The sequence below is a fragment of the Frieseomelitta varia genome, unplaced genomic scaffold (genome assembly GCF_011392965.1).
Source record: "Frieseomelitta varia isolate USP_RPSP 00005682 unplaced genomic scaffold, Fvar_1.2 scaffold_133, whole genome shotgun sequence".
In the NCBI taxonomy this organism is placed as follows: domain Eukaryota; kingdom Metazoa; phylum Arthropoda; class Insecta; order Hymenoptera; family Apidae; genus Frieseomelitta; species Frieseomelitta varia.
In genome coordinates this window covers 127,789-149,875 of record NW_025109006.1, presented here as the reverse complement: position 1 = coordinate 149,875, position 22,087 = coordinate 127,789, and the positions used below count along the sequence as shown (strand labels likewise).

General features: G+C 39.0%; 1 protein-coding gene across 1 annotated transcript in view; it reads left to right on the top strand.

The window, feature by feature from the left end:
- Positions 1–22,087, top strand: part of LOC122530186 (GATA-binding factor C-like) — a 75,725-nt gene that overhangs the window by 51,577 nt on the left and 2,061 nt on the right. Inside the window, exons 2-5 of the mRNA XM_043656930.1 lie at positions 4,769–4,894; positions 17,869–18,058; positions 19,351–19,553; positions 20,531–22,087. The exon at positions 20,531–22,087 is cut by the window's right edge and continues 2,061 nt beyond it. Of these exons, the coding sequence (XP_043512865.1) occupies positions 4,769–4,894; positions 17,869–18,058; positions 19,351–19,553; positions 20,531–20,557 (546 nt within the window). The 3' untranslated portion in view covers positions 20,558–22,087. The remainder of the gene's footprint in view (positions 1–4,768; positions 4,895–17,868; positions 18,059–19,350; positions 19,554–20,530) is intronic.

The window sequence follows — 22,087 nt, the reverse complement described above, 5'->3', positions numbered from 1 at the left end:
GCTGGACGCGGCGAGGGTGTGAAAGATCTAGAGCAGATAGGGGCCTCTATATTGATGAGCTGGGCTCTCCGCGTATTGATTGCACGCGGAGGGGTTTTCGCCGGGGCCCGGAGCACCCTGCAGAAGAGGAGACCCCTTTTGCTACGCGCCAGCCCCGATAAGATCCGCCAGATAAGCCATGATTACACACCGCGTCCAACCCACCCCTCCGACTGTGTAAACAGTCTTGCACGCGCGTCGATGGTTGCTTCGTTTTCCCCGGCGACGACGCCTTGAACGATTGTAAAAGTTTTCTAACCTCTTGCGCCGAAGCATTTTTCGCTACAATTACACTTTCTCTAGGTTTTAAGTAGATTTCAGTAAAAAGTTTATTGCTTCTCAGTAATAATTTCTATCCTAAGCGACGTCGTTATATATATATATATTTCAGAAAAGAAAGCGGACGAATTATTTGTTGTGTTGCACGTTGTTATGGTCACTCGTTATGGTCCGCAATTCAGTTGCCAGCGCGAGTGAGGGTTTTAATCCTCAAGTACCACTAAAGTAAAGTTTCAGTGCAATGTTATTATTGAGAATTTCAAGAGCGATCGAGTTGAAAGAGTTTTCCGTCTTGGATATTTTCTAGAGGGAGGAAGAACATTCAAGTAGGAAGTTTCGTTGAGGAAATAATTGAAAACACAACGCATGTTCAGAGTTTTTTTTCTTTTTCGTAATTTCTAGCAAGAGAAGTCTAATTCTGGCGAGAAATTTTATCAGCTCTCGTAAAATCTCGCGGCTTTTATTGTCATTTACACATTCCCTTCGAACGTTCTTACAATTGGATCCACGATTTTTTTCAATTTTTCCAATTATTAATCACGTTATCGTAATAATTGTAATTTTTCTATTTATATACGTGTACAATCTACTGTGCACAACATTGCACTCGAAGCTTTTCAAATTTAAATTCCTCTCACTTCCGGATGAATTATTAGTTCAATCTGTTCACCGATAGTTACACGTAATGAACAAAATAAACGAAATACGATACGAGATGGAGCGTACGATTACGAGAATTACGCCGGAACCGCCACGGATTCTTCCGTCGAGGGAAGACAGGCGAAAACGGTTACATTGTGCGAACGACAAAGGGGCACAAGGAAAGGACACACCCCTCCTCTCTCTCTCTCTCTCTCTCTCTCTCACTTTTCTCTCGAGGACTCTCGAGGCAGAGACACGGAAGAAAAAAGAGGGAAAACAGTTGCGAGGACATTTTATATTCGTGGACACGCGCGCTCGAGAGACGCATTGTGACGGGGGTACAAAGGGGGCGCAATTTCGGCGGCGTGTTTTCGCTCAAACAGCTTTCAATCGGTTTTCCATTAGAGGAGGGCCCTCCCCTGCCTCGACAATACCCCGACCCGGCCTGCTTTTCGTTTGGAGGTTAAGTGGCCGATGAATGGAAAATCGAGGAGGATACTTTCCAAACGGAAACTCGTCGCAGCTCCTCGGTGAAAAGCATGTGACGAGAGATGTACAAGGTAGAGATGTACGAGCATAGGTAGAGGTGAAATGTACGAGATACATGTTACGCGCGTTGTATGAAATTCTGTCGACACATTAACAAAAGAGTTTTATAGTTATATGATTACGTAGAAGTTACAGGAATTAATTAGCGTTCAATAGCCATTTTCAATAGCCAAGCGTATAATAAACGCAATTTTTCTGCACTTGTGCAGAAAAGATGCACAATGAATATTCAACATCTCAGAAAGAAATCTTACTTTCATAAAATGACATATCATATGGGGACAATGACGCTGAAAGGGAATCTATTAAAATAATTCCATGTTTCTGTGCGCGCCAATTTATGACATTTGTCGATATTAACTGTGTATCATTTAACACATTATATTTTATATACGTATTTGTCCCAAACATGATAAAAAGATATTTGACATTTTATAATCGTGCATAGAGTGTACATGCAATTGAAAATTTCAAGATACGCCGACTATTTTAACCTCTTGCGTCAGTAACTGGTTGACGGACCATAACGAGTGACCAAACCGTCGAATTCATTGGTACATCACTGGATAGAAATTACTAAGGGGTGATAAATTTATTATTTGTTTTGCCTGGGTTATATCTCAATATACTTCAAAGAAAATTTTGAATTCAAGAAGAAGACGAATTATGTGCACTGGTTTGGTCACTCGTTATGGTCCGTCAACCAGTTACTAGCGCAAGAGGTTAACCTGCAATATTTAACTAATTGCAGTATTTCCTCAGTTTTAAGTGTATTGAAAAATAATCCAAACAAAACAAATAATATTAAATTTATTGCTCCTTGGTAATTTCTATCCAGTGATGTACCGATGAATTCAAAAAGAAGACGAGTATACTGTAAACGGTTTGGTCTCTCGTTATGGTCCGTCAACCAGTTACTAGAGCAAGAGGTTAACCTGCAATATATTGCAGTATTTGAAACAAAATTATTGCAATAATTTGAAATAAAATTATTGCAATAATTGCAGTATTTCCTCAGTTTTAAGTATACCGAAATAATAAATTTACCACTTCTTGGTAATTTCTATCCAGCGATGTACCGACGAATTAAAAAAGAAGACGAGTTATCGTATACGGTTTGGTCTCTCGTTATGGTCCGTCAACCAGTTACTAAGCGCAAGAGGTTAACCTGCAATATTTTGCAGTATTTGAAACAAAATTATTGCAATAATTTAAAATAAAATTATTGCAAGTATTTAAAATAAAATTATTGCTAGTATTTAAAATTATTACAAGTATTTAAAATAAAATTATTGCAAGTATTTAAAATAAAATTATTGCAATAATTGCAGTATTTCCTCAGTTTTAAGTATACCGAAATAATAAATTTACCACTTCTTGGTAATTTCTATCTAGCGATGTACCGACGAATTCAAAAAGAAGACGAGTTATCGTATACGGTTTGGTCTCTCGTTATGGTCCGTCAACCAGTTACTAAGCGCAAGAGGTTAACCTGCAATATTTTGCAGTATTTGAAACAAAATTATTGCAATAATTTAAAACAAAATTATTGCAAGTATTTAAAATAAAATTATTGCTAGTATTTAAAATTATTACAAGTATTTAAAATAAAATTATTGCAAGTATTTAAAATAAAATTATTGCAATAATTGCAGTATTTCCTCAGTTTTAAGTATACCGAAATAATAAATTTACCACTTCTTGGTAATTTCTATGTAGCGATTTCAAAAAGAAGACGAGTTATTTCATACGGTTTGGTCTCTCGTTATGGTCCGCGAATTGGTTACTAACGTTAAGAGGTTTTAAGATATGCGCGTCAGCCGCTGCGCGAGCGTAAGCAGTAAACTCCCGTGTTCTATTGTGTTGAGAAACTCATCGAGCGCGTCTCTTTGTTTATACACACCCGGTGCTACAAAGTTGCATGAAGCGGCGCTGTCACGAAGCGATCGGTAACTGTCGGGACGAGTCCCATGGTTCTCGTTCGCCGATGGGGAAACAGGTGTAGCGGAGAGGAGACGAGGTATCTTTCTCTCTCTCTCTCTCTCTTTTTCTCTCTTCCCGAGATCCTTTTACGAGGCTGTGATCCGGAGCTCACAGGTAGGAACACGGGCTCGCGTTTCCAATCCATGGGACCGGCGGGGGATTAAGGGCGGCCGATTTCACGCGATCCCGACTCGGTTCGTGGCTTCTTGATTCTGGAAGCTGTTCGATTCTCCTTCCACGAATTGCACGCGGCGAGGGGGCGAAAAGCTGGAAAGAAGAAACCTTCCCGACGCGAGAGTTCCTTCGCCTTCTTCTTCAAATCCGGGGGGGGGGGGGGATTATAGTTGTTACAGTTTTATATTGGTCTTTGGGTTAGGTTAGAAAAGTCGTTGATCGTTGAAAGTTGCGTATTTTGATAATGTTACTCTCTTACTTTATTCTTACTCGTTTGTGAAACTTGAGGATGCCAAATGCGAGAAGGTATATAAAATATTCGTTTGATATATAGGTGAGGCAAATTTTAGGTTAGGCTAGAGCGATATTGCACGAGGATTCACAATATTGTATTTCGTCAAATTTTAGATTGATCGAAATAGTCGCGTAAATTTTCTCTCTCGTAAAAATAAACGAAACTTTGTTTACAGAAGGTTAACAGCCGGTCGCAAAAGTCTGCGTATGTCTGTCAAAATTTGCAAATATTTTAAAATTTTAAAAAGAGAGACGAAAGGGTGTATATTCCAATATATGTTAATAAGGGTATATATTATTTCAGTTTAAGAACTTCGAATAAAGTTAAAATAGATTATATATATATATTAATAAGATTATATATATAATTACAATATATATTAATAAAGGTATATATTAATTCAGTTTAAGAACTTCGAATAAAGTTACAATTAACTACTGTATCACAATTGCCACACCATAATTCCAAGCGTATAATTGACAACAGCAGTCCAGATGAACGAAAACCGAGAGTTTGGGATATTAATTTAACAAATCACGATCATATGAAAATCTGCATTGAAATACACGAAAAAATTTGGACAAACCTTCAGTTACCGGCGTTTTTTTTTTTTTTTTTTTTTTTTTTTTATTTATTTATTTATTTATTTGCGTGCCTCTCGATCCTTTCGATGTTCGAAACAGCCCGAGTCGCTGATGATCCACGAAAATCGCGGATTCGTCGTTCGGTCGGCGACTCGGCCTCGGTGGTTAATGCGTTACAGGTGTGATATCTGTGTGTTTTCTTTTTCCAAAACTGTCGCTGCAGAGCGCGGCGAGGCGGGCGGGCACCAGCTGCGCCAACTGCAAGACCGCGACCACCACGCTCTGGCGGAGGAACCAGGCAGGAGAGCCAGTGTGCAACGCGTGCGGCCTCTACTACAAGCTACACAACGTAAGTAATCGATCATACATTCCCTCTGTATCGACGTTCAATTCGACCGAGAGCAAAGCTCGAAGACAATTTCGAGCTCTCGTGTGTGAGAGAGAGAGAGAAAGAGAGAGAGAGACGGTACGGATCTCTTTTGTGAAAAAGATTGGTTCCCTTTTTTGGGAACAAACGATTTCGCCCAGGAGAGCTTTATATTTGCCCGGGCAGAGAGAGAGAGAGAGAGAGAGAGAAGCAGCTCTTCCGTTCGGGAATCGGGACGAACGATCGAAAACGGAAGATCCGTGTCACTCGATACAATGTTTTCTCGAAGGGAGACGTCGACAAAAGGGGCGGCTCTCGGGGTATTGAACGAGGGGCGTACACCAGATCCGGTGAACGAAATCGGCCCTTCGATAAACAGCGGAGGCAAAAGGTCGGTTCTTTGGCCACCGTCGAAGCCACCGATCTCGTGAACCATTCTCTCTCTCTCTCTCTCTCTCGTGTGTAACGTAATATCGGATCGCTATTGTCGCGGCGAGCCACTTCTCAGAGTGCGCTCTGTCGTCGAACCGTGGAACCTGATTCCTCGAGCCTCCTTTTTATCGCATTCCTCGCGACTCTCTTCCACCGAGACTCCTCGCTTTCATCTTCGTTTTAAACAAATTCGCCATTCGTTTACAGCGGAGTGTGTTTGCGTGATTCGAGCTAAATCGACTTCGCCTTTATTAACCTCTTGGCGCTGGAGTAGAGAATTTTTTCGTCCCAAATTGCAACGTTTTTTTTAAGTACATTTAAATCTGTGACCCAGGCGAAACAAATGATAAATTTGTTACTTCTTAATACCGACGAGTTTCAAAAGAAGAAAAAGAGAAAAGAGCGACGAATTAATATATATACGGTTCGGTCGCTCGTTATGGTCCGCGAATCAGTTGCCAGCGCAAGGGGGTTTGAGCGGCCCGTATGGGAACAGTTTCGCGATGGGCAAGTGAATAGGTTTGTTCGTGAATGATTTATTTATAAACGAAATAAGAAACGAAATGTGTATTCATCATTTTTATTATTTTATACCATTTCGTTGTTTTACTATTCGTTGTAAGTATCGTGTAATGTACGAAGAAGTAACAATAAATATACGTGAAAGAGGTTATGTTAGTTTTCAATATGGCTGACCGATAACTTCGAAGTCTGTTGTTGCTACAGAGAAATCACAATCTCTTTCAGATTACGATTGTTTATTTATATGTTACTCTATATATTTATACACTACATTTGCAAAACAATACTATACATTTACATTTGTTAATACATCTTATTAATTCAGACCAGTGGTTCTCAATTCTTTTTTTTTTTTTCTTTAGCCACGCTCCATCTCAAACATTTCTAAAATCCTCGTTGCGACGTATAATTCTTATCACACCCCTTGTTTTAAATTCGTATTAAATAATTCTTATAATTCAAAAAGTGAATTTTTGATTTCAAGCCTAAGGAGGAAGCCTTAATAGAATTAATCGCATTATCTCTAACCATTAATCGCAAGGTCTCTAAACAAGCTTCTGAACAAAGAAGCGTGACGTTCGCGAATGAAAGTCAAATTTAATTTTGTTGTGCCCCTGTTGGAAAATCACAATACATATTCGAAAGATACGAAGACGCAAGTGTTCAAGTCAAAAAGCACAACGTTTAGTGTGTTCGGTGGTAGAGCATGTGTGGACGTCGTCCATTTGGCCATGAATTCCAATTCGAAATGGGGAAAATCGCGAGCAAGGAAGTGGAGAGACGCGCGTAAATCTTTCCCGGAGATGGTGAATCTCCGTGGGCACTTTGGATGTTTTCGAGAGCGGCGGGTGGCCCACTCGAGTCTCACAGCCCTTCCGCCTACGCGACGCGACCCTCTGTTGTGGCAACAATTAGGGTGCTCGGCGGGTCGCCGGACGTGCGAAGAGTGTCGCCAGGATCCCCCTCGACGGCGGCGGCGTCGTCGAGCGTGCTCAACGGCGTGTGACACAGGAAGCAGCGTGCAAGACAAAGGGAGGAGGGAAAAACGGACATCCTGCGCCAAGTTTTTCTCAGGAACACGGCGGTATTTCACGCGGACGAACGAACGCCCCGCAGAAATATCCGACACAACGCCACGCGTTTAACCTGTAAGTAGGTGGGCGACGACCTCGATCCTGCTTACGGCGCGCGCAGTGCTCCCGAAATCAAGATTTATTGCACCTGTCGGCAGAAAGCAACGTTTTTAGAAGTTTTACGGGAATATTTGTTGACAGCGTTGACAATGACAATTCACAATCTGAATCGTGCATAAATCTATCGTTTGTGAAAATAGTCTGTAAAGTATTTTGGACAATCACGAGCAAAACGCAGATGGATAAAATGGAACAGTATAGATATTAGATTCCGCGATATTTTTTCCTTTAATTTTTCAGCGTTATTTGATTAGCGACTGACCCTTATTTTCCAGTGAAGCATCTTTTTCATTTTATTTTCATATTCAAGTTTTATGGTTGAGCTGAGATTCAATATATTTATTAATATAATGTAATATAAATATAAATATTTATTATTATATATAATATTTATATATTTATTAACATATATAATATAATACAATATTTATATTATTATAAATATTTTATTATAACACAATATTTGTATTATTATAAATATTTTATTATAATACAATATATTATATTATATAAAATATAAAATATATATTAAAAATACATTATATAAATATTAAATACTTTCATTACATTTATATACTTATTATATAATATAATATAAATATTTATATTGTTATATTATAAATATTTTATTATAATACAATATTTATATTATATTATATAAAATATAAAATATATATTAAAAATACATTATATAAATATTAAATATTTTCATTACATTTATATATTTATAATATAATATAATATAAATATTTATATTATATTATAAATATTTTATTATAATACAATATTTATATTATATTATATAAAATATATATTAAAAATATCTAAATATTAAATATTTACATTATATTTATATATATATATTTATTTGATATTAAATATTAATATATTTAATATATTCAGATCTGATTAAAATAAATATCGAACATGCTACCATATTTATTTGATATTAAATATTATTATGCTATATTCATTTGATATTAAATATTAGCATGCTATATTCATTCGATATCAAATATTAATATATCTAATATATTTAGATCTGATTGTAATAAATATCAACCATGCTATGGCCATGCCACCACTGGCGACACGTTCATTGTTGGCACAGTGGTAAAATCACGAAAATTATATCTTCATTCATTTATTGTTAAATTAACGCGTTAGATGACGATCTAAATTTTAATTGCGGACCGCTGTCGGCGAATCGCTTCTTCATTTTTCTTTTTCATTTGCCTTTCAGTGGTTCTCGCGGCACGGTCGAAGGAGAACCCAAAAATAAGAGGCGCGTCTCTCGCTGCAATCTCGATAAGCATTCGTTTGCGGCTCGCGCTAATTGGCCCGCGATGACACAACGGCTCCCACTGTACCCCCCCCCCCTCCCCCTCCCCCCTCCTGTCGCAAGCAAATGGTCCGTTCGAATTTACGCGGCTTTTTTCCCTCCTCTCTCTCTCTCTCTCTCTCTTTCTCTCTTTCTATCAGCTTATCGGCGCATCTCGATCTCTTCGCGAAACGCACAGCGAGCCACTGAATCCTCCTTAACGTGGAATTTCCTATAAGCGTCAGAGGCGCGCGTCTCGGCGAGATTTCTCTCGACTGAGTGCGGTCGAAGATCGCGTAGAAGAAAACAGAAACGTGCTTCTCGATTCTGTCGGTGTATAAACGTGCCTCTGACGCGCAGGCGGTCGGGATCGGACAAATTTGTTCAGTCGTACTTTCAGCGATATTTTCGACATTTGTATATTTGTATATTTGTTTTCTATGCATGAGTTTCAGAGTGATTTTAATTAGCCATCGTGGACGTGTGTGCTAAATGCACGAATGCACGGAGATTTAATGTGTCTACACGTGAATTAATAATTATTAATAATTTTATATTAATAATATTTTATATTTTATATTAATTATAATAATATTTTATATTTTATATTAATTATAATAGTATTTTATATTTTATATTAATATAATAATTATTAATTATATTTTATATTTTATATTAATTTAAATTATTGTTATTATTAATATTTTTATATTAATAATATAAAGTATAATAATAATTATTACTATTAGTAATAGTTTGCTAATGTACATTGTATAGATTCTATGTACGCGTCCAGAAACCATAGGTTCTAGCATAAATGCGTGTGATGCGGATGCGTCTTTAGGACAACTAATTACGACAGTGTTTCCAAAGCGTGCCCCCACGTATTTTACAACATGCAACGCACAGTAATATCCTAACTTTACGATTCTTCGAACTTTTCTTCAAGACACTTTTTAGTTTTGATAATCAATATTTGAACTGCTTCGACTGCGCCAAAGGAACAGAGAAAACAGCGAAATTTAAATGTATTTTATATACTTTATAAAATTGTACTCGCAAAACTTTTTACTCGGTGGAATCGGTGAAGTGTCAATAATATTATAGCCAATATTCGAAAATATTACGTACGTCGTACAGATTCATTTTTAAACGTGAAAAACTTCATTTTACATTAAGCGAAGACTATTTTTCTCCCCTAAAGACAATTTTTTTCCCCTAGAAAGCTAGAAATCTAAAAATCTCTACCGTCGTAGCCTTGAAGATAGAAGCCTTCAATATACAAAAATCCCTTTCTTCTCACTGTAAGAGTTGCAAGCGTCGACTATATTTTTCATCAGCTGTGTACGAATATTTATACGCATCGGTCGACACCATGGCCAGATATATTCCCCCGAAACTAAAACTCGCGAGCGAACGCTTTCGAAGAAACCAAGAAACCCCCGACTCGTAACACCGTTGACCTACGACTGAAAATCGATGGACAAGCATCGCCCGAAACGCGAACTGCGAAACGAAATCGCTTATCCGACTTGATCAGCGAGTGCAACACGAGGGGGAGGTGGGAAGGAAGAGGAGGCAAAAGCTTTTGGCCAGCAGTAGCCAAGGCAGCAGCAGCCAACATCCTCGCGCTGGTTAATGCCGAGCATATAAAGGCCAGGTCCAGACACGTTTCCTGGTAATCATTAATTAAGCGTAGGGCTCCCTTCCGCCCCGTCTAGCGACATGGGACGCCGTGCACGCTCCACCAAAAGGGTGGGAGGGAGGGGGGGGAGGGGGGGGAATAAATTCGGCGACTCTGTCTCTCCTTCCCCCCCCCCCCCTTTCGTCGGTGGATTCTTCTTCCCTCCGTGACTTGTGTGGAGCGGCGTAAACCGGGACGGAAACCGCGCGTCGGTTCCTTCGTTTCGGTTGGTATAGAGGGACGTCGTTGGAGAGAGGAGGAGAGGGCCCTCGAGCACAAGCTGGATGGACTAGACGAGGAGACTGTCTTGCCGAGTGACGTTAAGCCGACACGTTACAGTCTCTCTCGTCTTCGAGCCCGCGACGTTCGAACAACAATCGGACGGCCACGGGATTAGCCCTCGGGGTCCGAGCACTCGTCCAAGGTTCCCCCCCCCCTCCATCGACGATACAGAAAATTCTCGATAGTGCACGAAAACGAGCGAGTGGTTTGTCTCGAGGATAGAGAAGAAGAAAAAGAGAGAGAGAGAGAGAGAGAGAGGAAGGGAAAATGAAGAAACAAAAAGGAAAAGAAGTATATATCGGTCGATGGCTACCAAGTGTATGTTATGCGTGTAAAATGGAAGGCTCGCGGCGAGGGAGATCAATCATTTCGAGAGCAACGTCTCTCCCGGCAGAGTGTTTCTCTTGTACCTGCCACCAGTAGAGGAGAGAGGGTTATAGAGGCTGTTGGCCGGGCTTGTGTCCCTCGAGATTCGAGATAGACACACCGCGCTATAGAGGAAGGAGAGAGTGAGAGTGAGAGAGAGAGTGAGAGGGACGCGGAACGACAGATCTCTGGCGTCGTTAAGATAGAGCGGGCCGATAGTGCGCGGTCGCGGTGGCGCGAGCTCCGTCGCCCCAGCCAGAGAAACCACGACTAGTCGAAAATACACGGGATTATTCGTGCTCTCGGCGCCGAGCTACCGGCTGCTGCTCGAAATATGGTAATCGCCGCTCGAAATCCTGGCCGGTGGGGTCGCCCAAGGGGTCGCCGGTGAAATTCCTCGAACGAGGACGACGAGCTTCGTGTCCTCCCTCTCCTTCTCGAGGAAACTGGCGTTCCATAACGCGACCAAGGACGCGTCGGTCCCCTACGACCAAGGGGAGGAATTAGATGTGTGATCCGTTTACTCCCTGTTGTTGGCGGAGTATAATTCGATAGGAACGTTTGATCATGGGTGTTTAAGCCATGTCGCTTGACCCATTGCTCTTTTCATTGTTCTTTCGGTTATTATTGTGTCTCGCATGCGAGCCGTTTTTAGTTTGAAAAATGGAGCTAAGAAACTAAGCTAACGTCTCATGGTTTCAAATTGTGACTAGTATATTTAATTTCACGACGATTTTGCAGACGAAAGGTGGTTAGCTGGTTAATAGAATGATGAAGATCTTTGTTTTGAAAGTGGCGCCCCCCTCTCTTTCTTTCTTTGCGAATCACATTTACGGTTAAATAGATTAGATTAGATTGTCTAATTAAATAGTGTGTAACATCTATGGTAAGATTCACAAAGTATAAATGCTTATAAAAATAATATAGAAGTACAAACGTTCGCTTGAAATTATATATACTTGGAAGGAAAGAAACTTGTGTCTTTCTTTAGAATTCGGCAATATACATGCTAGTTTAAATAGAATATGAAAAAAAGTTCTATTTGCTAAGTTCTATTTTCTAATCCATGATTCTTGGATCAAGTTTTATGCTTGAGTATCACGGATATCCTTTTTTTTTGTTCATGGAACCGAGTATAAAATTGAAATTCAAACATTCGAGAATTCACAGCTAAGTTAGATGTCATTGTTTTGTTAAAACACTACAAATTTCTGTGAAAAAAGGATGCAAGAATGTTCATGCAATTTTCTATTTATAAACGTCAATTCTAAATAGAAAGTTGTTTCATCTGATAAATATTATAAGCGTTTTAATATAACAACGTAAGCATTTGTAATATATAAGCATTATGGAGGTTTTGTACATTTCTACTCGCACATTATATACACCTAGCCTAACCTTAAAATTCCCAAAACATAAGCATGAACAGCACGAGTTTACCGGGAATTTTAAGGTTAGGTTAGGCAATCCATCTTGACGAGACAATTTTTAATTTGAATTAAACGACGCTAAGACAACGACGAAAGTAAAAATGTCTCCAAAATCTCGTTCTAGAAATTAAAACTGACAAAAAGAATGGACGCCATTTTAAATCTTAAAAATCTTGAAAAACTAAAACTTTCAAATACAAATTTTCTAAATTCTCCGGTGAACCTCTTTTCTGCGTAGCTTTTCGCTCGATGCTTATCTCGAGACTGTTGTTATCATCTTTATCTGAAGATCCGAGTATATCGGGTGTCCTTGAGGGGCGGAGGAGCTCGACGACGAGGCGCGCAGAGAGGAGAGAGAGAGAGGAGCCGTTTGAAAATTTGAAATGGAAAAGCGACGGAAATAGCGGAGCCGGGGAATCCGTAAACAGAGGGCCCCGTTGTCTCTCCCTCGATACGGATCTCGATGTCAGGTTTAAGATAGGGGGCGCTCGCGTGTGGCCTGGATGGAGAGACGACACGGTCGTCGATCGACCGATAACAACCTGGCAATTTTCGTCGTTTTCCACGCGTCTGCCGCGACGCGAGAAAACGTCGAGCTCTCCTCGTGAGCTTCTTTTTCATTCGACGCGCGGCTCGCGGATAAATCACGGGGAGGACGGGAGCGCCGCCGCGGCTTTGTCCCGCGAGGAAGTTGTAAAATCGCGCTACGGCGGCGGGGAGGAGTGGTGTTAGGGTATGGTAAAGGGCCGCCAATTGATATGCCCCCGACGAGCCGGCTACGAGACATTCCGACGTGCCGCTTTCTGCGAACGTTTTAGCCGAGCTAGAAATCGCATACGCCTCCGTGTGCCGTTCCCGTTTTTCAAATCCTTTTCGCATCCGTGCGTGTGTGTGTGTGCGTGTGTCTTCATCGCGGCTCGCGACAGAGACCATAGCGAGCGAGAAATTCGCTCTTCGTAAGTTTTATATTTTTTTAAAGTTTGATTGCAATTCTGCGAAGCAAGCAAAATTGTCTTAAGAGTAAGAGGTTGAATAGCAGTCGTGTGTGACTGAATATCTCTCAATTTTAGAAGATTTGTGTCCTCTATTCAGTGAGATCAACCTGTAACCTTCTATTATATGTTATTGTATTAATTTATATTGTTACTACTGCGTCGCAAAATTTCTCGTACAAAGCAGCACATCACGAACGACAGTGAATATTAACCACTTGCGCCTGGCAGCCGACTGCGGACCATAACGAGTGACCAAACTTGTACACGATAACTCGTCGGTATGATATCACTCGACAGAAATTATTGAGAAGTAATAAATTTATTATTTGTTTTGCCTATTTAGTTATACCTAAATATAATTAAAATTGAAAATATTTCATTTGTCATCCCAGCGCAAGAGGTTAAGATACGCATTTCGTTTTTTTTTTTTTTGCGTTAGATTTAAAAGGTTTAAATTAAGTTTAGGTTAGGTTTAGTTAGGTTTAGTTCTCCAATCTTTAGTTAGGTTAGTTAAGTTTAGTTCTCTAATCAGAAAATTGAAATTTCGCTAAAATGTTAGGTTATATATAAAATTCGTTGGCTGTTCAGTGTTACATTTTCATTAAACATTATTCGTGTTAGCCGTGACGATAGCAATTAAACATTACAAATATTTCATAAAAGAATTGTTCGTCATTTCAACGCACAACAGAGAAATTATTTACAGCTCGTTATTATTTACATTAATCGTGGTTATTATAATATTAATTCCTTTTATACACAACCTTTCTTTCTTGGAAATAATCCAATACATTTCGTAATTTAAAATATATAACTTTTGAAGGTGAGAGATGAGCTTTTCTTCGTTTAAAAAAAATTAATAAAAAAAAAAAAAAAAAAAGGAAAAAATTAATTCATTTTACCTAACCTATAATATTTTCGATGAATATTTCGGAGTTTCGTGTCTGTAAGTTCTAGGTTAACGTCAGGTTTATTGGTTATGTTAAATTTCTTGCAGGTTATGTAGGTTTGTTGTAGATTATGTTAAGTGTGTCTCAGGTTGTATTAAATTTGTTGTAGATTATGTCAAGTTTGTTGTAGGTTATGTTAGGTTTCTGAAATCGCGGGGCATCTGTCTCAATTGTTAACCTCTTATCTCCGAGGGCAAAGTAAGGAATCGTCGAAGGGGAAATTCGATCGTAGGTCTCGTCTTCGATCGTTTCATTCATTGACCCCACCCAGCGCAGATTCGCCGCGCGATTTCGTATGCAATCGGTGTGCGGTTGCATCGTGTGTGACCACATCAATCTGCATTCGAATCTCCGCGGATTCTCTCTCTCTCTCTTTCTCTTTCTCTCTCTCTCTCTCTTTTGTTTGCACCTCGCGATCCGTTTCGTCGCTCGGTTCCTATTAAAGCCGTTCGTATTGTATTCAAATCGGTTCGAGCTTTCTTTCTCGTGTCTGCTCTCCACCCGCTGCCGGTTGTTGCTACTTCTGCTCGCTCATTAAGCTTCATCCGTCGATCCGGTAAAATACTGCAGTTTTCGAGCCTCCCTCGACCTTCGATCCCCCGCTTCTTCGATCATTCGTCTCCCGTCTCGGAGAAACAAACCTGTTCGTTGTCTTTCGTGATCCACCAATCGGATGATGTATTGCTTGTCAAAAAAAAAAAAAATTGCAATGGGGGATACTTGAGAAACGAAATCGCACGATTTCCGTTTAAATCATAAATTTTGAATTCGAGGATTCTCGTAAAAGTCGAAGGATCAATGGTTTGGAACTAACTTTTTTTTCAAACCTAAATGATTTTTTAAATTCGTAGAACCGGAGTTTCCAAGTGGTGCAATTTTTTTTTTTTTTTTTTTTTTTTGGCGAGCAGTTCGAATCGCGAAAGAACTTCCCGAAACTGACGATTTATCGCCGTGTCCGGGAAAATATCACGCAGATATACGCGTTCAACGTTCGAATCGCACAAACTTTTTTAGAAACGACGATTTATCGCAGGTTGCAGTTGCAAAACTCGCGATCTCGCTGCGATTTATTTTGAGAAAAAAGAAAGGAAAGAAAAAAAAAGAAAATACGAGAAACTCAATTTCCAACCGCGAGATTTTCAAACTTCCAACGCGACTTTTCAAAAACAGTTTCAAAAGTGTCTCTCGAGACACGCCTCGTTCGCCACGAAGTTTTGAAGCTTCGAGTCACGCGTTCGGGTCTATTCAAATTTCTACCACAGATTCGTAGCTCGACACTCCGCTAGATAAAAAAAAAACCCTCCTCCCTGTTCTCACCGGCGTGTTGAAACGCCATCGATCGCCGATAAAAAGCTGGTAGGGAAAAGCCAGTGCGACACACTGGCCGGCCACATTTTTGCCGTTTGCCGTAGGACCAATTATGCGTGCGTGTGCGCGCGCGGATGCTCGGCGGTGCGCGTGCAATGCTTAAGTACGAAATAACTAGGTATGCAAGTGTGGTGTGGTGTTGTGTGCCGCATCGTGTCGTGGAGGAAATGCACGGCCTATGTGTGAGGGGTCGAGGGGAGGGAGAGGGGCGGTGGAGGCGCGCTTTGTAGTTGCCGCGACGTGACGCAACTGCCAACTTAAGGAAAAGGTTCCTGGTATTGCGGGATGCGCGAACGAGAGCCTCCGGAGGTGGCATCATCCTCCCTTGTCCTCCTCTTTCTCTCGCGTCTTTCTCTCTCTCTCTCTTTCTCTTCGACACCCAAGCGAAGCAAGAGAGCCAGTCCAGACGGTCAACGACACTTTTCGGAATTACGCGATTGCTCGAATTTGCCGAATTACGGCCGATCCCAGTCTGCTTGTGTGTGTGTGTGTGTGTGTATCTCTCTCTCTCTCTCTCTTTCTTTATTCTTTTAGTTGGTAACTCCTCGGTCGGAGTCGCGCCTTCGTCTAGACGAAAATTGCTTGGCCGTGGGAGCAACGCTTGCGCGGGAATTGGCGTGTAATCACCGGTACGCGAACCCGCGAATCTCTTAATTAAAGAGCATTACGTTAAAGAGTGATTAACCTGTTAAGGACCGACGTTAACGTAATGCCTCATTTGCAATTCATTTCGATCAGTTTCTGTTATCGAATATTGCGTGTTTTGAACGCCCAGGAAAAGAAAATTCCAATGATCACGCGTTCTCCGTTATTATAGCAGAGTTCCTTTTAACCGATAATGGACAAATTAAACATTACTTACAGGTTATGTACACTCGGACAAAAATTTATTATTAATGTTCACACTTGCATATTTTTTGACTATACTGTACAATGAAAAATGTAGGTATAGTATAGTAGTTTTTTTTAATCAGTAAAAGGACAAACTGAACATTACTTATAGGTTATGCACAAAAGTTTATTATTAATGTTTCACAAATGTATATTTTTTTACTGTACTGTACAATGACAGATGTAGATATAATAGAGTTTCTTTTAACCGATAATGAACAAATTGAAAATTACTTATAGGTTACGTACACTCGGACAGAAGTTTATTATTAATGTTTCACACTTGCATATTTTTTGACTGTACTGTACAATGAAAAATGTAGGTATAGTAGAGTTTTTTTTAATCAGTACATGGACAAACTGAACATTACTTATAGGTTATGCACAAAAGTTTATTATTAACGTTTCACAAATGTATATTTTTTTACTGTATTGTACAATGACAGATGTAGATATAGTAGAGTTTCTTTTAACCGATAATGAACGAATTGAACATTACTTATAGGTTATGTACACTCGAATAAAAATTTATTATTGATGTTTCACAATTACATATTTTTTGACTGTACTGTACAATGAAAAATGTAGGTATAGTAGAGTTTTTTTTAATCAGTACATGGACAAACTGAACATTACTTATAGGTTATGCACAAAAGTTTATTATTAATGTTTCACAAATGTATATTTTTTTACTGTACTGTACAATGACAGATGTAGATACAGTAGAGTTTCTTTTAACCGATAATGAACGAATTGAACATTACTTATAGGTTATGTACACTCGGATAAAATTTATTATTGATGTTTCACAATTACATATTTTTTGACTGTACTATACAATGAAAAATGTAGGTATAATAGAGTTTTTTTGAACCAGTATATGGGCAAATTGAACATTACTAATAGGTAATGTCTCGGACAGAAGTTCATTATTAATGTTTTACACTTGGATATTGTTTAACTATACTGTACAATGATATATGACAGATATAAGTAACAAAGATACTATACTGTACAATGACATATGACAGATATAAGTGACAATACTATACTATACTGTACAATGACATATGACAGATATAAGTAACAAAGATCATCATCATAACGCTAAAAGTAATATTAGATTTATATATTTTACACACGGAACGTGTAAATACTCGAGCTTTTCTAGCCGATAACATTATGGAATCGTGAGAATGAGTAACATTGAATAAAAACACATTTCGTTATGAAACTACTATTATATATTCAATATGACTAACGATGAATTTGATATGTAACGACTATCAATTATCTCGTAAGAGGGAGACCAGTATATTCTTCCATATCTAGAGTCTACTAGATTCCATGAAACTTGAAGAAATTAAATTACCTGGAACGTATAAAGTATAAAGTTTGGTCCTTAATTGGGGTTATCTGCGAGGGTGAACTTTTCACATTAGAGAGATGTCGTTTCATGTCGTTTCATTTCGTTAGATTAAAATCGATCGACTGAAGGAATTGTTGGCTACGACTCTTGCAGGTGAACCGGCCGCTGACGATGAAGAAGGAGGGCATTCAGACGAGGAACAGGAAGCTGTCGTCGAAGAGCAAGAAGAAGAAGGCCGGCGGTTGCTTGGGCCTCGGCGGCGTCATGGGCGATATGATCAAGGCCAGTGGTCACCTCGATCTCGACAACAAGCCCTTCCATTCCGGGTTCGGCTCGCCCATGAGTAAGTCTCTTCTTAAATCCCTTGTTAACCAAGTTTATAACCTCTTGCGCTGGAATGACGTGCCAATATTTTGCCCCAAATTGCAACATTTCCTCAGTTTTTTCAATATTTAAATGTAACCCAAGCAAAACGAAGATAAGTTCATTACTTCTTAGTAATTTCTATTCAGTGGTGTCGTACCGACGAGTTCGTAAAGAAAAAGAACGCGACAAATTGTTGTGTATACGGTTTTCGGTCACTCGTTATGGTCCGCGCAGGGGGTTAAAGACCAAGTTGTAATTTTCCTAGCACGCGAACAAAAAGAAAATTTAAAACTTTAAAAACTTGTCAAACTGTTTTTGTGCCTTTGTTTTCTTCTGTATGTCATATAGGCTGTCTTGAATTATTTTTAGTCGTAGTTTGTTCTTTATTTGTTTAATAACTGGAGATGAGCATAAAAATCGAAGAATATTTTATTAAAAAGTTTTTAAATTGGAACACACATACATTTGTATCAGTTCTTTTCAGTAGGGGATGTGTGTTTTAATAAAATTGTTCTGAATCTTTTGTCATTGTGCTTTACATATTTTTTTTTTTAATTAATTATTTATGTGTGTCCAACATCCTTTGACTATGATAGATCACTCTCAGATTTTATGCTTCCCGTACGCGTAAAAAATTCCGAAATACGATAACAATTAGTAAGAAATATAGTTTATAATTATTATTTACCATAAAGTGACATAAATCTTTGACATATGGTGTAATATATGTTCGAGAAATTTAATAACACATGATAATGTCGCGGCATTTTTATCTCAATTAAATTAAACCTGATCTAACCTAATTAAGAATTATTCTCCACTTTGTTCTCTTGTTCATTATCATGCTTACCAGTACCTAACAATAGAAGCCAAGCTATAAAAGTATAAAATAATGTACAAATTGCTCCAGACATTATTTGTCATCATAAAAATGAATTATTATTTCCATATTCTTTTTCTATTTATTCTTAGATGTTTATTGCCATTAGTTGAATATAATTATAATTACAATAGAATGAGAAGATATGACGTGTATGAAGAAACATATTTCGAGTTTAGTTATATTATTATATTATTAAATATTAAATAGTTTAGTTCTCTATATATATTTAGTATTTAATATTATTTAGTTATATATATATTTATATATTTAATATTTAATATTACATATATATTTAATATTTACGAATTTTTCCTTCATCACTGCTAAGTGATTTTTAACGAACGTTTACGCAGTGTAACGAGACGAAAACGAACCGTGATTTGCAGGCACGTCGCAGCATCATCACACGATGCATCCAGCGATGCAGCACTACATGTATCACACAGGGGTGGGAGTCGCTGGTGGTCTTCACCAGGGTTTCGCACCGCCAGCGCCACCACCGATCCACCCTCACTCGCATTCACACTCGCATTCGCATCACATGACGAGTCTTCAGGGTCTCCAGCTGGCCGCGACGACGAACGCGATGGTGAGTCCTATGTTCACTGTGTTTTCGTCCCTTTAGGAACCTCCATTGTCCAGTCCGTGTGTGTCCAGAATTAGGGCTGTTGCGCACTGTCGAGTAGCCTTTGAACGAAAAACAGATTAACTTGAACCAAAACTGTGAAAGTGGTTGGTATTATCCATTTTTCAGGGATGGCAAGTGACGGATACATTGACGCACGTCGAGAATCCTTTGTGCCAAAATTACAATATTTCCTCAGTCTCAAGTATAGCCAAGTGAAACAAATAATAAGTTTGTTACTTTTCAATCATTTCTGTCCAGCGGATATCGTGCCGACCGAGTTGAAAAAGAGAAAGCGACGAATTATTGTTGTACGAATTGTTGTTGGTCACTCGTTACGGTCCGCAATCAGCTGCCAGCGCGCAAGTTGGTTGATTAATTAACCCCTTGTCCTACGATTCTCTAACCCCCTGAGGATTTGAATATTGAATTTAATAATAGAGAAACCGCTTTTTTTTTTGGTTTATAGTTCTACTTTCTTATTGCTAGTATAGATCTTTTTATTTTGTGGTAAACGTTCAGAAATTTGCAATATTAACGTGTATATTAATTAAAAGAATATTGCATCGTGAGAATCTCAAGTGGATGCAAAGTATTGAAACACCTTCTATTGCAATTTGTACTTTCCAACATTCGAGTTATGAAATTTAAATCAAACGGTGAACTGTGGTAATCACTTCACAGTGAAGTTCGACTCTCTACATTTCAGGATTCTTTATTTTATTTTTTTTTTCTTAGGAAAATATCGAAGGAAATAATTTTTTCGCTTTTGTCACTCTTTCGAACAAAGTGGTCGTACAGTGCGTAACGGCCCTCAGGAGTGCACGCAGAACGACGGTCGTGTTCGGCACGCGCGACGCGAGAAACGAAACGACATTCGTTAGAAAGACGAGTGGCCTAATGGAAAAAGCCACATGGATGTTCTATTTGTCTGGTTTCAGACCGGTTGGCGATCGGAGTACACATGAATCGCGAGTGATCAACAGCTCAGGACGCAGCCCACCATCTCGTTCTAACGTAACCGCGAGCATCAAGCTCCTCTCCTCTCTTTTTCTCTCTCCGCGACGACATACCGAGAGACGTATGTCGGAGAGGCTCACGGACACGAGAACGAACGTGTACGATTTGTGATTTGAAAAGGGAAAGAGAAAAAAAAAAAGAAAAAAAAAGAAAGAATCACTGAGTCGCGAATCACACCTCCTTCCTCTCCCCTTTCACTTTCTTTTCATCGTCATCGTCATCGTCATCATCGATAAATCTCTATCCCCTTCGATTCCGCGGTCTCGCGTCCCTGTAAATATTGTAAAGTTCTTTCGCACAAGGTAAGGGCCGCCGAGCCCATGGCCCCAAGTACAAACAAAAGTCAGCTATAAACTTGCATCGAGTCTAATTAAAGAAAAAAAAAAAAGAAGAAAAAAGAAAAAAAAAAAGAGAAACATGCTCTGTACATAGACGACGCTCTTGTGTCTAACCAAGGGTTTCTAATTGGGCGGGGGTGACAAGGCTTCGAAGACAAGACGATTCTTACAGGGTGAATGAACCAGCGGGAAAAAGAAGAAATTTATTATTTATTCAACACGGGCGAAGACGCGTTCGAGATTGTGTTCAATCGTTCTTCCTTTTTTTTTTTTTTTTTTTTTTTTTTTTTTTTTTTTTTTCGCAAGGGTATGAAACCCTCGGGGAATCGGAGTCGGTGTTCGGAGGCCGTCGAAACAATTGTGAATAATTAGACTCTAAGCGTGTATCCGTGAGAGAAATCGTGCAATTTTAAAAGTCTTTTTATTAAAAGAGAAACCCGCGATTTGGCTTGGCGCGGCCATTTGGACGTCGATACATATATATATACATATACATATATATATATATCCTATCTACGTTTTGCGCGTTTTTATCCCAACCTAAAATATGACTTTCTTCGTATTTATGGGTTTGTTGTTTTCTGTTACTAGTAATAATCTCTAATTAGAGGAGATCCGGTAACGATTTTTAACTTAATTTAAATTACCAAATGGAATTCAAATACTCCAAATTTTAGAACCCGATGATATTGTTTGAAGGTCATTGTGACGAATTGTTTTGTTATTATTTTTTAGTGTTATTTTACGATCTTTTAATACCTTATTTAATAAAAAAAAAAAATAAAAAAAAATTAGTGACTCTCGATTCTGAGAGTTCATACGATTCACGTGTGTGTTTCTTTGAGTTCAAAAGGCTGGTCTATCCTTGCAGACGAACAGGGATCGCGAAAACACACACGAAACATTGTTTTCCCGCGCGCTGACTAATTCTTTCTCGACGAGCAAAACGATGTCCAATTGCGTTTCGAGCCACGTCGCGCTTCGTGTGTCGTACCGATTTAGCGATAGCCAGGAGCAAAGTGTAGGTATATAAAGCACACATAGCGAAGTCGATAAATTATATGGAGTTTTTCGGTGATCCAGATCGAGAGTCGATCGTCCCGTCTCGATTCCAGAAAAAGAGGGAATAGAACCAAAAAA